We start from the raw sequence: 20809 nt of genomic DNA, 5'->3' as shown, positions 1-20809 counted from the left end.
AGAGGGGGGAAATAAGGACCATCTCCCGCCAGGAGGCGAGCAGGAGCCCCGGTTTCCCCCCAGCCGCTCTCGGTGGTGGCGCCGGTGCCCACGCCGACGCGTCCCCACCCTCTTCCGGCCCTCGGCTACCGGGGCCGCGCTCTGTTCGCTCGGTGGATGCTGCGCCTCTCCGAGCGGAACATGAAGGTGCTCTTCGCCGCCGCCCTCATAGTGGGCTCCGTCTTCTTCCTGCTGTTGCCAGGTCCCTCGACGGCCGACGAGAAGAAGAAGGGGCCCAAAGTCACCGTCAAGGTCCGTCCTCCCCTCTCCCGACCTGCTTGGCGACCCCCCTCCGCCCCCCCCGTCGCCTGCGTTCCGGCCTCGGCGCCGCAGGTCACCGGTGTCCGGGGCATTTAAGCTCCCGGAGCTCAGGCCTGGGCGTCCTCGGCTTTGGCTCAGCCCCTGCTGTGGCCTCGTGGCGTCCGGGCGGTCCTGCTCATTCAGACCACAGAATGCCCGACTCCTCCCCGACACCCCAGCCCCAGCCTTAACCCAGGAGCGGGCGCCGGGCATGTGCAGCCGGGGCTGGCACTGTCAGCCTCAGAGCAGTCTTTCTGCGAATACCGTCCAGCGGTGGGAAAAGGTGAAACATCACGTCTGGCAAACTGTGAATCCTTTCTTTACTTGGGCCAGATGTTACCCACTTGCAATTACAAAGCATAGCAATCTAGTTGAAACTTGCATGATGCTAAGTTAGATTCCCCTCCTTATGGTTTTTGGACGTTCATTTCTAGAATCTGCGCTCATTATTTATGTAGACTAAAGGTTGTTTGCTACCCTATAAAGGGAGTGCAAACAAACATTTCCTGGGAAAAGGGTCTGGAGCCTTCATCAGATTCTCATAGGGTTTTTGTCACCACCGAAATCAGGTTCAGAACCACTGCTCTCAAAATACGGTTCTTTCTCTTCCACCTTTGTGGTAACTTCTTGGACCCTCGCTTCCCTGGCAAGACCCCTTCAAAAAGGCTGAGTTTGAAATGGTCTTCTTCCTCAGGTGTACTTTGACCTGCGAATTGGAGATGAAGATATAGGCCGGGTGGTCATCGGTCTCTTTGGAAAGACTGTTCCAAAAACAGTGGATAATTTTGTGGCCTTAGCCACGGGAGAGGTAAGTGGCTGGAGCAGAGGTAGTTGAACTCAAGTGGAGTTGGCAAGTAGAGCTGACAGTGAACGGATGTGCAGAGCGGGGCCCGTCTGTAGCAGTAGCCCTCACCAAGTACCAACAGCTCACCGCTCTCCTGCAGCTCTGGGAACCTGGTATTATCATAGCTTCTGGAGGTTTTAAACTAAATCCAGAAATACGGATTTTTTTAATTTTTTTTTTTTTTTAAGAAAAATTTTCATTTTTAAGACATTGCAGTAATCAAGGAAAACATATCCATGGAAACTAGTTTGTGGCTTGTGCACCAGAACTTTCTCTTAAGAGTAAGGGGCCCAGAGCTTCCCAGGTCTTAAAGAAACAGGAGTGCCCTGTTTAAGAAAGTTTGTATTCCTCTTAACTCTTAAGAAGAAACTGGTGGTTGCCAGAGGGGAGCTGTGGGGGGGATGGGTGAAACAGGTGATGGGGATTAAGAGTACCCTTATGATGAGCACTGAGTGATGTATAGAATTGTTGAGTCACTGTATCGTGCACCTGAAACCAATATAACACTGTATGTTTACTGGAATTAGAATAAAGAATTATCAAAGAAAAAGTCTGTATTCCAACTTTGCGGTGACCCAGCTGGTACCTGTTGTTTTTTGGTCTGTTTTCTTGCATCTGTTCTTAGGATTAGAAAAAGAGCAGGGAAAGGTAGAGACATCATGTGAAGCAGAATTGTATAAAAGCAGAGGAGCGTGCCATCTTAGCCTTTCCTGGGTCTGTGGTGCTCTGCGCCTGGCCTGCTGGTAACTGCTCACTCAGCAGGTCAAATGATGAATCTGATCAGCAGTGGTGTCTCTTCTGGGAGCAGGAGCTGTGGGCTGGGTTCCTGCAGGGCCTGCTTGATATCTGCCTGGTGTCTCATGCTGCCTCTCACCTTCTTCCCTTTTCTAGAAAGGATTTGGCTACAAAGACAGCAAATTCCATCGTGTGATCAAGGACTTCATGATCCAGGGTGGAGACTTTACCCGGGGAGATGGCACTGGAGGTAACCTCAGGGCCTCTGGGCAGCAGGGTCTGTTGGGGCAGCCTCCAACCCGGGAAGGCTGGGCCGTGCTGGGCAGACGAGGCCCCCTGCTCGCCCAGCTTGGAGGCAGGATTGGCACCCGCATGGTGACCCAGCCTCCTTTGTACAGGGACCCCAGGACAAAGGAGAGGAGAACGGTGGGGGGATTGTGTGGCTCTCACCCCGCCAGCAGGCCTGCCGGCCAGGGCCTACAGCCTTGATGGCTTTTCTCTCGGGGTACCCCCTGGGGGGAGGGGGAGCAAAACTAAACACGTGGGTCAGTGACTCTAGGTCAGGCTCTGTCAGGTGGTTTAGCATCTAGGCGGGAGGAAGCAGGGGAACACGACGTGGCAGCCAAAGAACAGGACAGAATGTGAGTGATGGCCATCGGCCGCGGTGCCTGAGAAAGAGCAGACATACAAAGCGCTGTGTGCACGGGGTCGGACACAGTTGGGTGAGATCTGCCATCTTCGTGCTCTGTGACCTCAGGCAGGTGAGTCCTCTGAGCTTCGGGTTCCTTCGGGTGTAAAGTCAGAGTGGAAAGAGTTGGGGTGCTGCATGGTAGGTGACCAGCATGTGGCAAGTCAGTCACTGTCGAGGTGCCAACAAGCGGAGGAGTCACTTCGGGCCAGGCTGATCGAGAAGTGGCCGCCTTGGGAATGTGAGGGAAGATGTGGGCAGGTCCTGACCGGGGAGAACCTGGGCAGAGAGGGCTAAGGTGAACCCACCTCTGTTCTGTGGCAGGAGCTTGGCTGAAGGTGGAGTCCAGAGATGGAAGGAGAGCACACACCAAACCGGGGCCCAGAGTGCTGGGCCGTGGCTGGACCTGGGAACCTGGGTTTGTCCTGCGTGGAGGGAGGACCCACGGAGGGCTTGAATGGGAGGAAGACCCAGGCGCAAAGGAGTTTGAGGGAAAATAATGTGGCAGTTTTTCTGGGTGTAAAATGATCGTGTCGGTTCTCTGGCATACACCGTTTGCACTCTGAGCATTAGTCGTTACTGCAGTGCGCATGGCAGGAGTGGAGAGGAGGAATAGATAATGCGGCTGGGAGCCACATGGACGGTTGCAAAGGAAAAGTTGTCAAAAGAAGAATTGAAGTCTGGAGGGAAAGATGACGAAATCGGTTGAGTTTAAAATGAAGTTATCCGTTTGAGTTTGGGATTCCTTGTGTTGGGAAAGTGATCAGAGCCAAGGATGGAGATGTGGGGTTTTCTGGAGAGTAACAGTAACTGAAATCTTGCTGTCACTGGCGATTTACAAAGAGGACTCTCACCGAGGAGAGACTCTGAGCCAGGAGTTGCTGCAGAGGGTTGGGTTGCTCCCTGGCCTGGGCAGAGATGGCACCCACCCCCCACCCCCCAGCGTCTAGTGATTGTCGGGTTTAGCCTTCCCCACCTGCTATGTAGTCAGAAATGCCTCCCTGATGAGCTGCGGTCCAGGACAACTTCCACAGCTGGGTCCCTCTGCGGAACCACGGGATGCGAATAGGTACAGGTTGTGTACGCAAGTGAGTTTGAAGTGTTGGGTAAAACAAAATGAAGCTTCTTTGTTACTGGGTTTCTCCAGGGCCTGTGGTCACTAGCACACAGTGTGAATCTCCTGAGAGGAGACAGGGAGAAAGAAGGGGGCAGAAGCAGCTCTGGGAACTTAGGTGAGGATCTCTGAAATGGTGTCGGGGTCTGCCCAACTCCCTTTGTCGTGTACCCTGGCCTCAGACCCCTCGTGGATAGACATACCCCACACATCAACATCCAGCTTTTATTTTGTGTTCATTGATAAGAGGCTCTTGATTATCCAGAACCCAAGGGGCAGCCCCTCCCCACTCATCTCAGTTATCTTCTGTGCTGTTAGGAAGAAAAGCTGGTCAACCACAGCTGTCCTCCTTTTCTGGAGAGTTCTTACCTCCCCTGCCCCCTGCATAGCACCTCTCTCTACCAGAGTACCTCAGAGTTCCGGTGGCAGACCTCCCAGGCCATCGCCAAGGGTAGCTGTTGATATTTGCCTTATTTAAAAGCCACTAAACTATATTCCTCAAAATAATTGATCGGGTGAGCTGTTCACTAAATCAGCCTGGCCTTATGCCCCACTTGGTCTATCAGCATGGTTTGGCTCCAAGACCAGAGGGTAGGAAGGAGACAGCTTTTAGTCCTTATAATCCACTGGAGCCTGGCCTGACACCAAAGACAGGTTGAGTCCCTGGAATCCTCACCCCAAAGATCTGCTTGGTTTGGGCCAATTCAGCTCCCTGACCTACTCTTCCTTCCCAGGAAAGAGCATCTATGGTGAACGCTTCCCCGATGAGAACTTCAAGCTGAAACACTACGGGCCTGGCTGGGTGAGCATGGCCAATGCAGGCAAAGACACCAACGGCTCCCAGTTCTTTATCACGACCGTTAAGACAGCCTGGCTGGATGGCAAGCACGTGGTGTTTGGTAAAGTTCTGGAAGGCATGGTGAGTTTGAGGGGCAGGGGCTAAACCTGAGCAACCTTCACCAGGAAACGGACAGCCCAGGGTAGGGGTGCCACCTAGTTTATCCCTTTCCTGACAGGGAACGCACAGCTTCCCAGTGTTCATGTGCACAAACCCAGAGGGCATCGGGAACTACCCTTCGTGTCTCTGCCCCCAGGTTCTCAGTTCCTCAGCCTGCCCAGGGGCAGGGGCCTCCGTTTCACTCACTCGCTGCTAGGCTCCACCCCCCTCAGGTGTGCAGGACCCAGCCAAACACTGTGTCCCTGAGAAGCCACTTGGTACCCACTCCCCAGCTACCCTCTTCCCCCTCGCCCTTAGCTCAGCCCGGTCCCACTGCAGAGGATCAAAACTCCCGCGTCCCCTCGTCAAAGCTGGGCTCTCCCTGTCTAGGGTCCCGTTGGGATTTTGGTGCCTCAAGGTTTGCATGCTGCTCGTCCCATGGGGGTCTCAGCCTTCCCTGGCCATATTCCGGGGCTTCTCCCTTGAGGGGTGGACCTCCGCACTCATGCCGCTCTACTGCTGCTGCCTGCCTTCCCAGGAGGTAGTACGGAAGGTGGAGAGCACCAAGACGGACAGTCGGGACAAGCCCCTGAAGGATGTGACGATCGCAGACTGTGGCAAGATCGAGGTGGAGAAGCCCTTTGCCATCGCCAAGGAGTAGGGCCCCAGGGACCTCTTTGCGCCACCATCTGTGCGGCCCTGGTGCCTCCCGCGGGTGAAGACCGCCCGCCGCAGGGCTCCCTGCTACACTGACCGCAGTGCTGGCGTCTGACGGAGCGGACCCCCCCCCCCATTCCCCAGGCCTACCTACCAGCCTGGTTTTGTAACAAAGTCCTACCAATGCTGACCTATTAAAAAAAAAAGGTGGGTTTTTTATAACCAGTGTGTGGGCTGGGTTCTTGGGCCTGCAACACCTGCTCAAGTCCCGGTCCCAGCATGTCTGGGCCTCCTGTGGCCGGGGGTGCCTGTGCCCCTTTGTGGGGCTCTGGTCGGAACCCTAGTGCCCTGATAACTACCCACAGGTAGCAGGCAGGAGCTTTTCCTTCTAACCTTTGCCACGAGGGTGCCTCAGTCTTTGCTTGTCCCCCACCCCCCTGTGGGTGGAGGGGAAGAAATACATCTCTACCTTGTCAAAGCCTACCTCTAAATGGACTTCTCCCTTTATTCCTTATCCCCTGTTGTCCCTGCCCTGGCACCTCGGGCAGGTTAGTCCTGGGTCTGGGCCAAGGGGGACCTAGCCTCCTCTGAGAAGGGGGCACATACACTGAGGCACATGCCTGTCCTGGCAGGTGGCCCATAGGCCTCTGGGCTGGTCAGGGCATCGGTGGCAAAGGAGCAGGGTGAGAAGATGCCTCCGGCTGAGCTTCAGCTGGCCCGTTGCTGCAGCCATAGAGGCCCTGGAGCACGCCATTCACCACCACGTTGGGCAGAGGCTCTGTGGGACAGAAAGAAAACAGGAGGAAGGGGTAGGGGACTGCGGGGGAAGAAAAGACGGGGGGTGGGCCTAGCCTCAGGCCTCTAGTTCCTTGAGCTCCTGAGCCCATAGGCTCTGCCCCCTCCTCAGGAATAGAGGTCAAAGGTAACAGCTGGCCACCCCCCAGTGAGGCCCTGGCATGCCCCGCACACATTCCGTTCACTTTAGCTTGGTAAGCCGGGCTGGCGAGGAATTGAGACCAGGAGAGCCAAGGTTATTTCACCACGTCTGCTTTCGGAAGAACACAAAGCAGGCTACAGGAGCAGCAGGGCAGGTGTGGCCCCAAACGAAGGCAGTAGGCACGAGATGCTGCCTGGAGGTCCTGAGCTGAAAATGGCAGGTTCACCCCCTACTCCCACCCTGGTACCTAGGCCCTCACCTGGGGATGGGCTGCGAATGTAGGGATCCCTGTGGAAGCTGAAGACAGGCCGGTGGTGCAGCTGGGAGCTAGGAGGGAAGAGTCCCGAACAGTGAGGGAGAGGCAGGGTAGAGACCAGGGATTGAGATCACGAAGCACCCAAAAAGGAAAAGGTGAATGGGAAGTGGGCTCAGGAGGCACCAACAGAAACCGGGATTGGGACTGGGATTGGGATTGAAGGGGGTGGGGTAGGCCAGACAACCGCAGGCCGCCTCCTGGCACGCGGCCACCAGGGGGCAGCAGGAGCGGGGCGGCTGGAGCTTTTGACTTGCCTGCTGTCATTGGGCAGGAACTCCCCCAGGGCGCTGAAAAGGAGACGCGCTGTGAGCTGCGGTTGGTGGGGGGAGGTGGGGGCGGGCACGCGCGTGAGGAAGAGGTGGAGACACGCAAGCCCAGCTCTTCACCTCCCAGGGGACCACTGCTTCTATTTGTAACAAGCTCAGTTCCGGAGGTGGCTGTGGTAACCGAGACTGTCCAGAAACTAGCCCCTCTGCCCCCGGTCAAGAAAGCTAATGAGGGAGGTCACGTCTCAAAGAAGCAGCAGGCTGGTGCCTGGCCGATGTAAGAAGGAAAAGGGCTTGGCTTCTCAAACCTTTCCTCACCCGCTTGCTGCAGAGAGACCCTGTCCCCCCAAACACTGGGGCCCCTCTCTCTTGCCCAGCCATGGCCCCCAGAGGAGCTCACCCCCAGCTGCTGGCCTTAGGGTCTGTGGGGAAGTGCCGAAGATTCAGGAATTCCAGTAACTCCTTGGGTACATCCTGGTTCAGGTACAGGACACCCTGGAGAGATCAGAAGGAACCTGTAATCAGACCCAGCTGTCTTACAGAGCCCAGTGCAAAATGGAGAGGCGGGGGCCTTCCAAAATGACTAAGAATTTCAAGAGCGAGCAGAGCATTAAGCCAAGCTTGGGGCCCTTCTGAGCACTGGGCCCTGGGTGACTCATGGGTTGTAAGCCCAGGAAGCCAACCTGGCCTGGAATCTGGCATCACTGTGTGGGGACGAGAGGGGGAAGGGTCCCCACCCAAATCCTCAGCATTGAGGGTAGCACAGACCCTCACCCTGGGGAAAAGAGAACTAGCTTTCATTGAACTGAAACCACCTGCCTCGTGTTACCTCATCCCATTCCATCAATACAGAGGGCTGTTTGGACTCATGACTGTTCAGAATATTGAGGCTTGGGGTAGTAAATAGCACGCTCAAGATGTGGGTCCCCTTCACTCCCTACCCCCCCCTTCCCAGCTGTCTGGGCCACACCTCTGGTCAAGCAGCCCAGGGGGGCAAAGCCCCGTGCACACCTGGATATAGGCCTCCAAGCCCTGCCGCCGCTGCTCCAATCCTCTAGTCCTCCAGTTAGGCAGGCGTTTTGAGGGGAAGTCGGGCACTTTGTACAGTTTCTTGATCTGCCAGGAGGTTACCGCGGTGCCATCACAGTATTCCGATTGAGTCCTCAAGCTCACTGCGCCCAACAGTCTCTCCCAGTCCTCCCCGCCCCCACCTCCAGACTTCAGGCTCTACCCTGGCGCAGACGCTAGCGAGTGGGTGGTTGGGACGGGGGCGAGAGAGACCCCAGCAACCCCCCCGCAAACGCCCGAGGGCTGGCCGGCCACGCGATGGCATCGACAGGACAGGCTGGGCCCTCCCGCCTCTGCACCCACCCCGAAGCCCGCAGGGAGGTCTGTGCCCAGGACCGGAGCCCTCCAGGGACTGGGGCGGTAATGGTGGCAGAGGCTGGGCCCGCAGTTCGCCCGTCTCCCAGGAGCCGGGCAGGAGCCGGGCCGGGGTCGGTCGGTCGGTCGGTCGGCGGCGCAGCCTCACCCGCTTGTGCAGCGCGTGGAACTCGCTGTAGCGCCTCTGCACGGTGTGCCTGCGCCCGCGGCTCAGCACTTCCACTCGGAACACCTGGCGGGCGCGGGCGGGCGGCCAGGTGCGCGTGAGGCCCCGCGGGCGGGCTCAGCAGGACCCGCGCCCGCAACGCGCCCGCCCTCCCGCGCTCAAAGGCACAAAGCGGCCTGGGAGCCCCGCCAACTCCGGGGACCCTCCCACGCTCCTCACACATTTGGGGAGATGGGGAGGCCGGACCCGCCCCTCAGCTCCGTGCAGTCCCTCGTGAACCCGGACCGTCGTCCACGGAGCTGGCAAATCCAAGCGGCCCGAGACCCTCGGCAGGCGGTCTCCGGACGGCCCGACCCGCCGCGCTCCGATGCGGCAGCCCGGGCGCGGGATCCCCACTGCGCTTGGCGCGGGGAAATCCGGCGGGTCCCGTGCGCCTTCCCAGCCAGTGTCCCCGCTCACCATGTGTCCTTTCTCTGGGCTCTGCCTGGGATCCTCGGGTCCCACCGACGGGATGTGAACTTCCAGCATCCGCACACCCGCTCCAGCCCCTCCGAGCGCGACGCTCGGAGCAAGACCTCTCCCAGCTCAGACCACCGACCCCGGCGGGGGCCCGCCCCCTTCGGGCCCGCAGGCCCCGCCCCTAATTGGCCCCGCCCCGGGCGTTCCCTCGCGCCGCGCGGTCCTGCGAAGGGCAGATTAGGCAGCGCGGGGAGGCGGGAGCCGAGCACCAACCCCCTGCGCCTAGTGGGCCGCAGGTGGGGACCCTTCTGCGGACAGTCATCCGTTTGTCAACATTTACTGAGTACCCGCTAATTGCCAGGAATGCAGATGAGCCAAAATTTCACCTACTCTTTATTGAGCGCCTAGTAAGGACTAGGGTCCGTGGGCGCTGGATATGGAGGGAGGCAGGGCCCAGACCTCGGCGCCTACCTTGGGGGATGTTCTTTGCGTTCCTCACACCCATCCCTGGGACCAGACTGCCCCCCATCCCCTTCCCTCCATCTTTCACCTGGACCCTGGTTGTGCAGCCACCCCTGGGGAGGACTGGGGCAATCTGGCTTTGATGTCCGCCTCTTCCAGCATCCACAAGCCCCTTCACTCATTTATTTTTTCATCCATGCATTTATCTTTCAGCCCCAACCTGCTTCAGGTCCAGTTTGCCAGGAAGAAGCAGGTTAAGGACCTGGGCTTTGCGTTGGAGGGCAGATAGCTTGGCTTTCCTGAACTGTGTAGACCTGTTCTCATCTGCACAATTGGGCTAATAGGCCTCCCTCAGGAGAGTGTATAAAAATTGAGATGATCCCTGTTAAGCCCCCAGCAGAGCAGGGCTGAGAAGATGGCAGCCTGTGGGCTTGTCCTGGAGGCAGAGGTGGGTGGTGTCCCTGTACCCGGCAACGGCTGGGGAAGAGGGACTGTGGGAGAAGGCACGAGGCCGTTCTTGCCCACCGCTTCGGGCAAGGCCTTCCTGGCTATGGGGTAGGGTTTAATCCAGAACTCTTGCACCCCTTGGGCTAAAAAGGGCCTCTGCTCTCCCACTGAGCCCCCTACACTTCAGCCATAAGGGAGCTGTCCCATTCAGCAGAGTCCCATTCAGGACACCTCTGACTTCTCCCAACAAAGGTCTGGGCAGGTGGTGGAGGGCGGGGAGGCTAGAGGCCTTGTGGTGGGAAGGAGGAAGCAGAGCACCTGTCTTAGGGGTAGGGGCTGGTGACTGGGGGACCACTGACTCATTTCCTCCCCTGCTAGCGCAGAGGTGCTTCTGAGCTGGAGCAGAAACTCTCCCCACTCCCACCCCCAGCTCCACTCCCAGAGAGAAGCTGAGGGGATGACCCCAAAGGGGGCAAGCAGGTCTCACCAATACTCTGTCCCACACTTTCTTGCCCCAAATTCCATCTCACAAAGAGCCCCAGAATCAGGAAGCTGAAACTTTCCGCAAGGGAAACGACCCACTATGAACAGAAGTGCTGGGGTTTCATTTCTTCCCTTGCACTTTAGAGCCCCATCACTCAGAGACCCTGTTCTCCTTGTCTACTGGCCAGAGAGTCCTCTGCCAGGACCCTTAGGCCTCTAAACTTCTTGATCACCTGTCCTAATGATGGCCCTCTGTCTCTGTTCCTACCACCCAGAAAACTGCTACATCTCCTAATGGATCTCCCTGTTTTTCCTTGCCTCCCTCTATCATACAAGGTCCATTCTCTAACTAGCAGCGCCAACCACCATCAAGGCATTGCTTCAAGCCTTCAGAAAGCTTCCCGTTATACTGAGAACAAAACCCACCCTCCCTACCACAAACTACCGAGCTCTAAGTGACCCAGCCTTGCCTTCATCACTCATCTCATTTCCTCTCCTTCCCCTTCATGTACCAGGCTCCAGCCACAGCGACCTTCTAGTTCTTCAAACCCAACAAGCTCTTTCCTGCCTCAGGGCCTTTGCGCTTGCTGTTTTCTCTCCCTGGAACACTCTTCCCTGACTCCTTACCTAGTGGGCTTAGCGCAAAAATTCCAATTCTTGGCCTTAAACCTCCTCAAAGAGACCTTCCTTCCTGACCACTTACCCTATCCTATCACCCTGTCTTCCATTACATAGTTAATGTTTGTTTATTGTGTGCCTCCCTAGTTTTCCTGACTTTGCCCCAGACTCTCATTGCCATCAGGCCAGGGACCTGGTCTTGTCAGGGGTTGCTGCCATGATGCCAAGAATGCAGGAGACACTCAAAAAACATTTGTTGGTTGAAAGCCTCTATGACTGAATGGGGGAGAGGATGTTGGGAAAAGGCTGGGGAGCAGAGGGAAGGCCTGGGAGAGAGGCAGGAGGGAGGAGTTAGAGGAAGGCCTGTGGGGGGAGAGGGGGGGTTACCTTCAGAGTCAGACACCTCTCTCTCCCTCTTTCTGTGTGGAGTGTTGTCCACCTTATTTATTTGCTTAATTTTCAGGTGTTCCTGAGAAGCCTCAAATCAATGGATTAGATGCACCTGACTTGTAAAACATCTGGTAGTGAACCCGCAGCTCCTAATTCCACAGTGTTCCACAGTACACAAGTGAAGATCCAAATGAAGAAAGACAAGATCCTTGGCCTGGAGACATTTTAGGATGTCTCTGGGAGGTAAGTTCTGGAGAATATTTTCCTGTAAAGAGGCATACGTGACCTCCTGTAGACTCCAAAGCCCGTATTACGGTCAAGGGAAAAGCTTATTTTCTGTAGTGGATGAATACGGAGCTAAGTTCCACACACTCTAGGACGGGTGTGTAGACCTTCAAAGAGACTGCTGTTTTTAGAATGAGTTTTCCTGTACAAGCCTTTGCCTTTTCTCCATCACTCTCTAATGCACGAATTTCATTTCCAAGTTTCTGCGAGAAAGGGGCTTAAAAGCACTGGGTTTTTTGGCCAGAGTATTTCCAGATCAGACTATAGAGCAGTGGTTCCCAGGCCTCCACAGGCATCACCATCATCATCATCACCTACAAGGCTTGTTGAATCGCAAATGGGCTCTGAGCCCAGTTTTCTGAGCGCGTGGGCGGTTTTCACACCTTCCGGGGCGCTGCGGCCGCTCCTGGTTGGGGGCCACAGTGCAGGCACCAGTCTCTCGCCTCCTGGGGATGAGGGTCACCGCCAAGCAGAAGGCAGCGAGGGCTGGGGGCACAAGTGTCCCCTCCCCGGCCCGGTCTGGGGCGGCGCAGGTGGGCTGGACCGCGGCTGCCCCCCTGGCTGGGCCCTGGCTCTCCCGGGCCCTCCGCAGCCGGCACACAAAGCCCCTTTCAGTGGCCGGGCTTCCGCCGAGCCGCCGACGCTGCTCAGGAGGTGACTTAACCTCTTCAAGAAAACAAGCAGCTCCTGGGCTGGTGGGCGCCGCCAGGCACAGAGGCTGCATTCTTCCCGCCGGGCCTGCAGCCGGAGGAGGCGGACTAGCCCGAAGGGGCCCAGCCCCGCCACCCGCGACCTGGCCGCCTGATCGCCTGACCCCGGAGGCTCTGGTCACCTGGACAAGCTCAGACAGCTCCTTGCCCTCGGGGTCCTTATCTGCACAGCAGAGCGTTGTGTGTGGATGGAAAGACATCATGCTTCCAAAAGGTTTAGCAGGGGCCTGGCACACAATAAATTAATGTTAGCTCTTATTATTTACTGAATTATACGAATTTGCTGTTTTTGTTTGTCACAGTGGTAGGATATGGGCAATTACATATGGTTCATCCTAATATATTGTTGATTCAACTTTGAAACAACACAAATAAGCTTTACTCTTCCTCTTTCAGTATCCTGAGATTGCAAGGTTAGGTTAAAAATGAACTATTTTAACTACTAACTCGGTGATCAGAATTTTCCTGATTTTGGGGCGCCTGGGTGGCTCAGGCGGTTAAACGTCTCCCTTTGGCTCAGGTCATGATCCTGGGGTCCTGGTATCAAGTCCCACATGGGGCTCCCTGCTCAGTGGGGAGTCTGCTTCTCCCTCTGCTGCTCCCCCTGCTTGTGCTCTGTCAGATAAATAATCTCTTAAAAAAAAATGTCCTGGTTTTGTCGATATTGTGCAACCAAAAAACGGTAGAATAAATTGGGAGCAGAGTTTGGTGTAAATCAGCAACTATCCTGTTCATCCTACCAGCCTCTGAGTTCTTACTAATTGCCTTTCTAATGGGCACATCTTTTTTTTTTTTTAAGATTTTATTCCCAGGACCCTGGGATCATGACCCCAGCCGAACGCAGATGCTTAACCGCCTTAGCCACCCAGGCGCCCCCTAATGGGTACATCTTTAATAAAATAAAACACCATACCTTTATGTTTTGAATACTGGACTTTGGTGTAGATGTCTACAAAAACAGTAGTGCTGCTAAAACATCTTAAATTATTGAGAAGTCTAAACTCTTCATCTTACAGAGGTGCGCGGGAGGGGAAGTGAGCCCTGGAGACGGTTGTGTTAGGAGAGCACCTTTGATGAGCGTGTCCTGCCACAGCCCCGAAAGCAAAGTTTGACTCAGGGTGGGTGCTTCTCAGGGGACACACAAGCTGTAGCCCTGGGGCTCCAGCCAGCAGTGTCACTACTAGGAATCCCTTCCCCCCCTGCCCAGATGACAAGGACAGCTCAGTTGCTTCAGACATGACCCCGGACTGGGCGGGGGGGGGGGTTGGCAGAGGCCTCTGAGGCACACAGCTTCCCAGGGAGATTGTTCTCAAGGTGCTACAACTCCCAACACCCCTTACTTAGAACGATTGTCACAGGACCAACCAATCGGCCCCTCTGGTGTGCCCAGTGCTGAGGTTCCGGGAACGAAGATGGGCTTGGGAACCCTCGAGTCACAGGGGTTTATTGTGAAGAGCTGCAGGTCCAAGCACTGAGGCCAAGAGGAAAGCCAGGCCAAAGGCTGAAAGGCCCTGAGGTCTGGGACTGAGGTGCTCTCACCACCCACTCTAGCTCTGGGTGCTGTCTGTGGTTTCTCAGCAAGGTTTTGTCTCTGCCACTGATGGTCCCCAGGTACTCACCCAAGCTGCTTCCCTGTCCTCCAGCTTCTGCTCCTGCCCCCAGCTGGGCCACACACTGTGCATGTCTGGGGAGAGAGTACCTCACAGAGGTCAGAGAAGTTCACATGCCTACAAAAGTCAGGTGGGTAACATGTCCTTAACAGGTCTACTGTGTGGCTTCAGTCGGGTCTTTAAGAACAACTTAGTCGATTATTATCTAGGTTCCTCTTGTCCATCCCTGTGGAGAATGCACCCCATCTCGGTTCCCATCCCTCTCTGCAGTGTGGCAGACAAGCTGAGTCAAGCAGATTGGGTTCAGGTCTTCCCTCTGAGCTTGGGGACAGGGGGGCGTGAGACTGAACAGGCTGCTTCAGGTCTCAGAGCCTCAGTCTTTTAATGCAGATGGTGATGCCCACCTGGAAGTTCCTGATGCTAGATTCGAGATGTTTCAAAGCCCAAAGGCCCAGAGTAGGCCTTTAACACATGACAGCTCTTATTGTGAGGCTCCACAGTGGGAAGGGATTACCCTGCCCCTACACAGGTTTCCGCCTCCCAGGTGCCTTGTCGTCATTTCTGGTGAGGCTGCCCAAAGACCTGCTGGTTGGGCGCCTGTGGTCATCATCGCTGCCACTCAACATGAAAGAGGAAGCTGAGTGCTCTGAAGCTAGGAGGAGCAGTCATTCGGAAACAGTGGTTACATCCCTGGAGGGAAAGGTCCTAACTCAGATTGGACAGTGGTTTTCTGTGCTTTTCCTGGACCCCAAGAGCATCCGATGGAGGCTGAGCAGCTGGCTCCCTTGGAGCAGCCTTGGGGGTGAGGGATGTTTTCTGCTCCCGAAGTCTGGTCATCACAGCCAGAGGGGCATTCCCACAACAGACAAGGGCAAAGGGGAGGAGTCCTGTCTGGGGCAAGTGTGGGGCAGGTGGCGATCACCTCCCAGCCTGCAGGCACCCCCCCTGAAGCACCATTCCTGCCAACCCCAAATCAGGCCTGATTTCTGGATCTCTTCAAAAACCCCAAGATCTGGGCCCACAGGCTCATAAAACAATAATTGCCAGAGCTGAATGGCAGTCATTGCCCCCTTAGGCTGCCTTTGTGGGTGAACGTGGAGATGGGTAGGAACAACACAGTCCATGATCTTAAGGAGTTCCGAGCTCCAGAGGCTAATGAGATCATCTCAGAGATAACAGTGCCCACAAGAGTGAGAAAGACCAGAGGTTTAAGAGGATGACAGAGTTACAAAGGAGGTAGGGCTACCATTCCAGTCTGGGTGTAGAATGGAAAGTGCATCAAGGAAAGCTTCCTGGAGAATGTACATATAAAGTAGGCCTCAAAGGATGCACTGGGTTGTTTTCCCATAATGAAAACACTTTATTAATTTTTATGATTATAAAAATAATACACAAATTCCAAGCAACATAAAATGGTATAAAAATTTTAAATAAAGCAAAATTCCATCCCTTTGGCAACCATAGGTAACAGTTCAATTAGCATCCTTCCCATATATAATTTTGTATAAATGTAGACCATACTATACATGTAATTCTATCATCTTTTTTCACTTAAAAATGTTTTCCTTGTCAATGAATATAGCTATGTATCATCTCCAATGACTGTATAATATCCAAATGTATGTACCATAATTCATTTAATCCCTTCCTGCTGTACATTTAGATTGATTTCAATTTTTACAACTGTAAACGATGCTAAGATGGGCACCTTCACACAGTCATCTTCATGGACTTGGTGTCTAGACATGTCTACGGGAATCCCCAGTGAATGTTCTGACACATTCGCCAGTGCCCTCCATCTCTAGCTACTTACACTCCCATTCAGACAGGTGTAATTCTGAGACTGCAGAGAGGGATGGGAGCCGAGACAGGGTGCATCAGGTAGAAAGCCCACCCTTAATAAAAGGCTCCTTAGGCCGCACGGAAGTGAGAAAGGAAAGAGCCTGTTTGGAGGCAGTTTCTGTGAGGTGTTGGCATTGTTGTGAAGCACTGGGAGATAAACCAGAATGGTGAGCTGCAGCCTCTCACAGAAGGCTGTGAATGCCAGGTAGAATCTGCAGTTGGAGATCATTCAACATTTATCTATTTGGCACCTATTTTGAGCCCAAATCTTTGCTAGGAACCATGGAGTTACAAAGACGTACCACTTCACAGAGTTGACTATTTGGCAGAAAATGCCATCATCAACCACACACCTGGTGTGTCATAAGACATTGGCAGATGACGTACACACCACCCCCACAGCTAGAAGACAGGGATGAGTGGCTCTTACCCATTTCTAACGCTCAGCTAAGGCCCTACTCTCCCCAAGCACAGAGCAGAAAATCTTAGCCAGTGTCTCCAAAGATAAAGCCTTCAGTTTAAGCGTGTGCCAATTGCAGCAAAGGTCTGCTCTTCTTTGCTGCAGAAGGGATCATCCCCTTCCCTCCTGTTTCCTTAGGCTGCTGTGGGGAAATCCCACGACCTTCGGCCTGATGCCCCTCACAGTCCATGGTTTCCACTCCCATGTGGGCCCCAAGCATGCTCAGCAACAGGCACTCATTCTATCGCCATCTCTCTCCTCAACCAGTTCCCAGTCCCACCCGTAGCAGATTTCATCATCTCCCCGTTTTTAAACTTTGAGCTGCAAAGGCATTCTTTATTTTCTTTAGGGTTCGCAGCTACAGGTGCATTCAGGATGCAAGTCTTTTTAAATTTTCTTTTTTAAAATTTTAAGTAGGCTCCATGCCCAACATGGGGCTTGAACTAACAACTCCCGAGATTAAGAGTCGCATGCTCCACCAATTGAGCCAGCCAGGTGCCCCAGAATGCAAGTCTTCTGGAAAGAGTTCAAAGTTACAAATATTTATGTGTGACACTTTCTATCCTTCCTACTTCTCATTTATTGTCACTGACTATTCATATTGAATGTTGGGGTCCCTCCAGCTCAAAGTCCCCATCCTCAAGGCTCTGGAGCCCAGAGATTCTTAGGGGAAATAACACAAGGAGAAACGGGGGAAGAGTAAACTTATCTCCACACTTCTCTAAACCATCTGACTCAAAATAGGAAAACCAGATATCCCTATCTGAGAACACTGTAATTATCAAGCAGGAGAACTTTACTCTCTGCCCCACCGTATCTTTCTTCCCCACACCTCCTCGCCTCCTGGCCCGGCAGTGAGGCGCCTTGCTCTGTGCATTTGCTCCCAGACAGGCTCTGATGGTGATTCCCTTTCTCTCCTCTGAATTTTATTAACATGCTAAGTCTGACCCACCTTTAAATAAAGCCTCCTTTCACTCTCTCTCCCACCTCTCAGCACAGGCCTCCCTTCTCATTCAGAGGAGCCTCTTATACTAAAGGCCATGGTCGGCACCTACTGTCCTCACTGTTCCACTCCCATCTGTTCCAAACCTACTTGGCCTCCTATGTTACCTGTGTCATGAAGGGCTTCACGGTCTACCCCGGAATCCCAGCCAGAAACCTGCAGGTGAGGCTAGCTTCCACCCTCCCTCAGGCCTCTCATCAAAGCAGTGCCCGGATACTAGTGGGTCCATGTCCGCCTCCCGAGCCTCTCCCTGGAGCTCCAAAACCATTCTTTCTGCCCTCCTCAGCAATCGGCTGGCTGGGATGAGCCTGGCTGCTCTCCTTGCTTCCAGTCTCACACCTTCTGATGTGACTATGTTATTTCCTGCTTAAGTCCCTCCAGTAGCTCCACACACTTCAGGGTAACATTCCAAGCACCTCACAAGTTGTATCAAGCGGTGTGATCTGCTTCCTGCTCATCACTCTCTGCAGGCTGCCTACTGACTCGACTCTGGCCACACTGAGCCACTTGCATTTCCCAGATGTGCCTGCCTCCCACTGTCAGGAGGCAGGGAGGCAGAATGGCCCCAGCAGAAGGGGCGAACACCTCTTCACCTTTAAGACACAGTTCAAGCATCCTCTTCTCTACAGATTTCTTCTTCCTGAGTCCCCAGGTAGAATGACTCCTTTTGTACGACTGTGCAGGCCTTTGGGCTCAGTACTCTTAACCTGCTGTTGGCCTTCTCAATTTCCATGTCTGCAGGCTCTGTACAGAAATGCACGGACCCGGGCGCCTGGGTGGCTCAGTTGGTTAAGCAACTGCCTTCGGCTCAGGTCATGATCCTGGAGTCCCTGGATCGAGTCCCACATCGGGCTCCCTGCTCGGCAGGGAGCCTGCTTCTCCCTCTGACCCTCCCCCCTCTCATGTGCTCTCTGTCTCTCTCATTCTCTCTGTCTCAGATAAATAAATAAAATCTTTAAAAAAAAAAAAAAAGAAATGCACGGACCCTGTCAGCCTCAGATGCCGGAGGCTGAGGAGAAAGTTCTGAAACCAGGGATTCTATCCCAGGAAATAATAAAAATAAACTTGCATCAGGATGATCATTGGATGGAACATAACAAAGCAAGGAGAAAGTTTTAAAATTGTTTCTTTGGAGAATAAAGTCTCCATATGGAAAAGGGAGACTAGGATAAACCCAATGGGGCTAGACTGGAAGTATCCGTGTGAGTTAATGATTTCTAGTATCTGATTCTTTATGCCATCTCTCTCTCTCACTATTGCTATAGATCTTTGTCCTTATTTTCTTGCTCTGGCCACCAAGGGCCTAGAAGCAATGAGCACTCTCGGCACCCAGACCTCGGTTTCTAAATATAATCCTCCACCAAAAGAAATCAAGACTCCATGGAGAAAAGACTGATTCTAAGGCTGGGGCAAGGAAGATACAAGAGAAGCCTGAAATACTTTATTATGCCAGAAAGCAACAAAAGTGTTCAAAAATGAAGGGGACAGGTTAAAAAGACACAGGACCCTCCCAGAAATCTGGGATGATTTGAGAATCAAAGTAAACCAAAGAAATGGCTTGCAACTGAGTAAACAGGAAACCATTCATTCACCCTGATAAACATGTAGATTATTAAGTAGGGAGAAAGGATGCTTTTCTTTAGTAGAGTGCCAACCAGTAAGTGCAGATTACAGAGTTAGAAAAGCATAATGCACGAGAAACAAAATATTTACATGATTTCAAAGTATCTCCTCACAAATTCCTTGTTAATTACAAAAGGGAAAAGAGTAACCAAGTGATCAGAGTTAACTTCAGCTTAACAGGACCAACTGACATCATATGCCAACTTAAAATTCACTGAGGATACATCACTTCTGTGATGTTCCTGCCTAATTGCAAAACCCTAATCTAGTCATATGGAACCATGAGGCCCTGTATTCTTAAAATGCCAAGATAATGAAAAGCAATGAACCAAAGGCTGTGAAGTTCTTAGAGAGAGACACGTGTAATCATGTGTTACAACTAAATGTAACACATGATCTTGCACCAGGAAAAAGGGAATGGCTATAAAGGACATTACTGGGACAACTGACAAAATTTAAATATGGACCATGGGCTATATAACATTATTTCAGTGTCCAACTTCTTGATTTGGATAACCATACTTACGGTTTTAAGTTATGAGACAGCATCCTTGTTCTTAAGGAAATACTAAACATTTTGGGGTAAAGGGGCACAATGTCTGCAACTTACTCTCAAATGCTTCAGAAAATACAATACATAAATATAGATAATAAAAGTCAAAGCAAATAGGTAAAATGTAAAGACTCGGTAAATTTGGGTAAAGGATATATGGGAGTTCTCTGTGATACCCTGAAACTTTTCTGTAAGACGAAATTCTATTAAAATTTAAAATTTACCAAACAACCAAGAATCCAACAACAAGGGATGAGTCAGAATTATGGTACAATCACTCTGTGGAAGCCTCAAAATTACATAGCCTTAGAAATAAAGCTTGTGAAGATATGTAACAATATAGAAGAAATGCTTATAAAATATACAGTGCTGAGTGATAAAAGCAGGATACAAAATATTTTGTGTATATTATTACAACTGGGCAAAAGCAAACACATAAGAAAGACTGGAAGGATAAAATCAAGGGTGGTAATGAGGATACTGGGAGATAGGAAGAGATTGAGTGACTTTTTCCAAAAAAATCAACCTGTTGAAAAAGATACTTGCCAGCACTGCACTCCCAGCCCCCCCACATCCCTGCCCCCACCAGCCTAGTGTACCAGAAAACAGTGTCCTTGACTGCATTCTCTTGCCTCAGGCTGCCCCTCCCCAAACCTTGACCACCCACCAAAGAGAACTAACAGAGCAGGTGTGGAATACCCTCAGAAAGGGGCATCTCTGGGGCTAAGGCTGGGGCAGGGGGCCTGGGAGTGGCGAGGCTCCATGGCAGGCAGTCTGCCAACCCGACCCTGCAGAGCAGCTCCAAGTCCCCTTGGAGCAGCCAGTTTAAGCAGCTGTGGACACAGCTGAGGGGAAGCCCAGTAACAGCGCATCGGAGACTCGAGCCTCCCTGGCCAGGCCGGGACAGAGACCCCTTTGAATGCCCTTGGCCTGTGTGGACAACACTTGGCCTCTTGTTGGCATGCTACCCCCTGGGCACAGACAGTAAAGCTTCTTGGAACCTCAAAAAATTTAGGAACTCTTGGATGACCTTATCTGGAGGCAGAGTGCCTGGCTCTGTCATCAGTGGAGACAGCATTAAGTGCTTATCACCCCTTTACACTTTTCACATGAATCAGTCTACTGAGGATGTGGCAAAAAAGAAGTTCAGAATACAAGACTGCTATCAGAGGGCAAGACTCAGAGAGCCCTGGGCAGCTAAGGGAAATAGTAGGAATAAAAGAGAGTCTGCCTCCTTTGCAGGAGAATCCATTTTGCCTCTCTTACTGTAAGAGATGTCTTTACAACTCCTTCCCTAAAAAAGCAGGAATAAGAATTAAACAGATTAAGAGACCCTCAGAGCAGGCAGCTGAGGTAGACAGGAAAAAAAAAGAAATCCTAGTTCCATAGGGACGCAGCAGCAAAAGCTTGTAAACTCCTGTGGAGAGAAGCTTACTCTACACCTGGGCAACTTCTTGGTTCAGAGTATTCCGGACCTGCTTC

The 20809-nt window shown here is 52.9% G+C and overlaps 2 protein-coding genes across 5 annotated transcripts; one reads left to right on the top strand and one right to left on the bottom strand.

Moving 5' to 3' along the window:
* The first annotated feature begins 101 nt into the window (after window positions 1-101).
* Window positions 102-5536, top strand: PPIB (peptidylprolyl isomerase B). The gene is made up of 5 exons (XM_006734866.3): window positions 102-291; window positions 1034-1147; window positions 2075-2168; window positions 4455-4639; window positions 5196-5536. Exons 1-5 carry the CDS (start codon window positions 157-159, stop codon window positions 5316-5318), a joined length of 651 nt encoding a protein of 216 aa, XP_006734929.1. The 5' UTR covers window positions 102-156; the 3' UTR covers window positions 5319-5536.
* SNX22 (sorting nexin 22) lies at window positions 3932-20719 on the bottom strand. 4 transcript variants are annotated; one of them, XM_081829590.1, is made up of 8 exons: window positions 13856-20719; window positions 8842-12463; window positions 8365-8448; window positions 7845-7949; window positions 7234-7328; window positions 6822-6854; window positions 6511-6578; window positions 3932-6092 (listed from the first exon to the last, which is right to left on the bottom strand). In XM_081829590.1, the coding sequence occupies exons 2-8, from the start codon at window positions 8908-8910 to the stop codon at window positions 5971-5973; spliced, it is 576 nt and encodes a 191-aa protein (XP_081685716.1). In that variant the 5' UTR covers window positions 8911-12463; window positions 13856-20719; the 3' UTR covers window positions 3932-5970. The 4 variants fall into 4 exon arrangements, with proteins under 4 accessions (XP_081685716.1, XP_081685718.1, XP_081685715.1 ...); XM_081829592.1 differs by lacking the exon at window positions 6822-6854; XM_081829589.1 differs by having other exon boundaries at window positions 5980-6578.
* Between the last annotated feature and the right edge of the window lie 90 nt (window positions 20720-20809).

This window comes from Leptonychotes weddellii, chromosome 9 (assembly GCF_054177405.1).
Source record: "Leptonychotes weddellii isolate Sample4059 chromosome 9, ASM5417740v2, whole genome shotgun sequence".
NCBI lineage: Eukaryota > Metazoa > Chordata > Mammalia > Carnivora > Phocidae > Leptonychotes > Leptonychotes weddellii.
The sequence above is the reverse complement of the archived record's forward strand: the minus strand, read 5'-3'. Positions and strand labels throughout refer to the sequence as shown.

Bases quoted from the DNA above. Each gene is read 5' to 3' on its own strand.
- PPIB (XM_006734866.3), top strand. From the start codon at position 157: ATGCTGCGCCTCTCCGAGCGGAACATGAAGGTGCTCTTCGCCGCCGCC. The intron at 1,148-2,074 runs GTAAGTGGCTGG...TCCCTTTTCTAG, and splicing joins TGGCCTTAGCCACGGGAGAG to AAAGGATTTGGCTACAAAGA. The intron at 2,169-4,454 runs GTAACCTCAGGG...CTTCCTTCCCAG, and splicing joins CCGGGGAGATGGCACTGGAG to GAAAGAGCATCTATGGTGAA.
- SNX22 (XM_081829589.1), bottom strand. From the start codon at position 8,910: ATGCTGGAAGTTCACATCCCGTCGGTGGGACCCGAGGATCCCAGGCAG. The intron at 7,950-8,364 runs GTGAGGCTGCGC...ACCTCCTGGCAG, and splicing joins TCCACGCGCTGCACAAGCGG to ATCAAGAAACTGTACAAAGT. The intron at 7,329-7,844 runs GTGTGCACGGGG...TGATCTCTCCAG, and splicing joins GCTTGGAGGCCTATATCCAG to GGTGTCCTGTACCTGAACCA.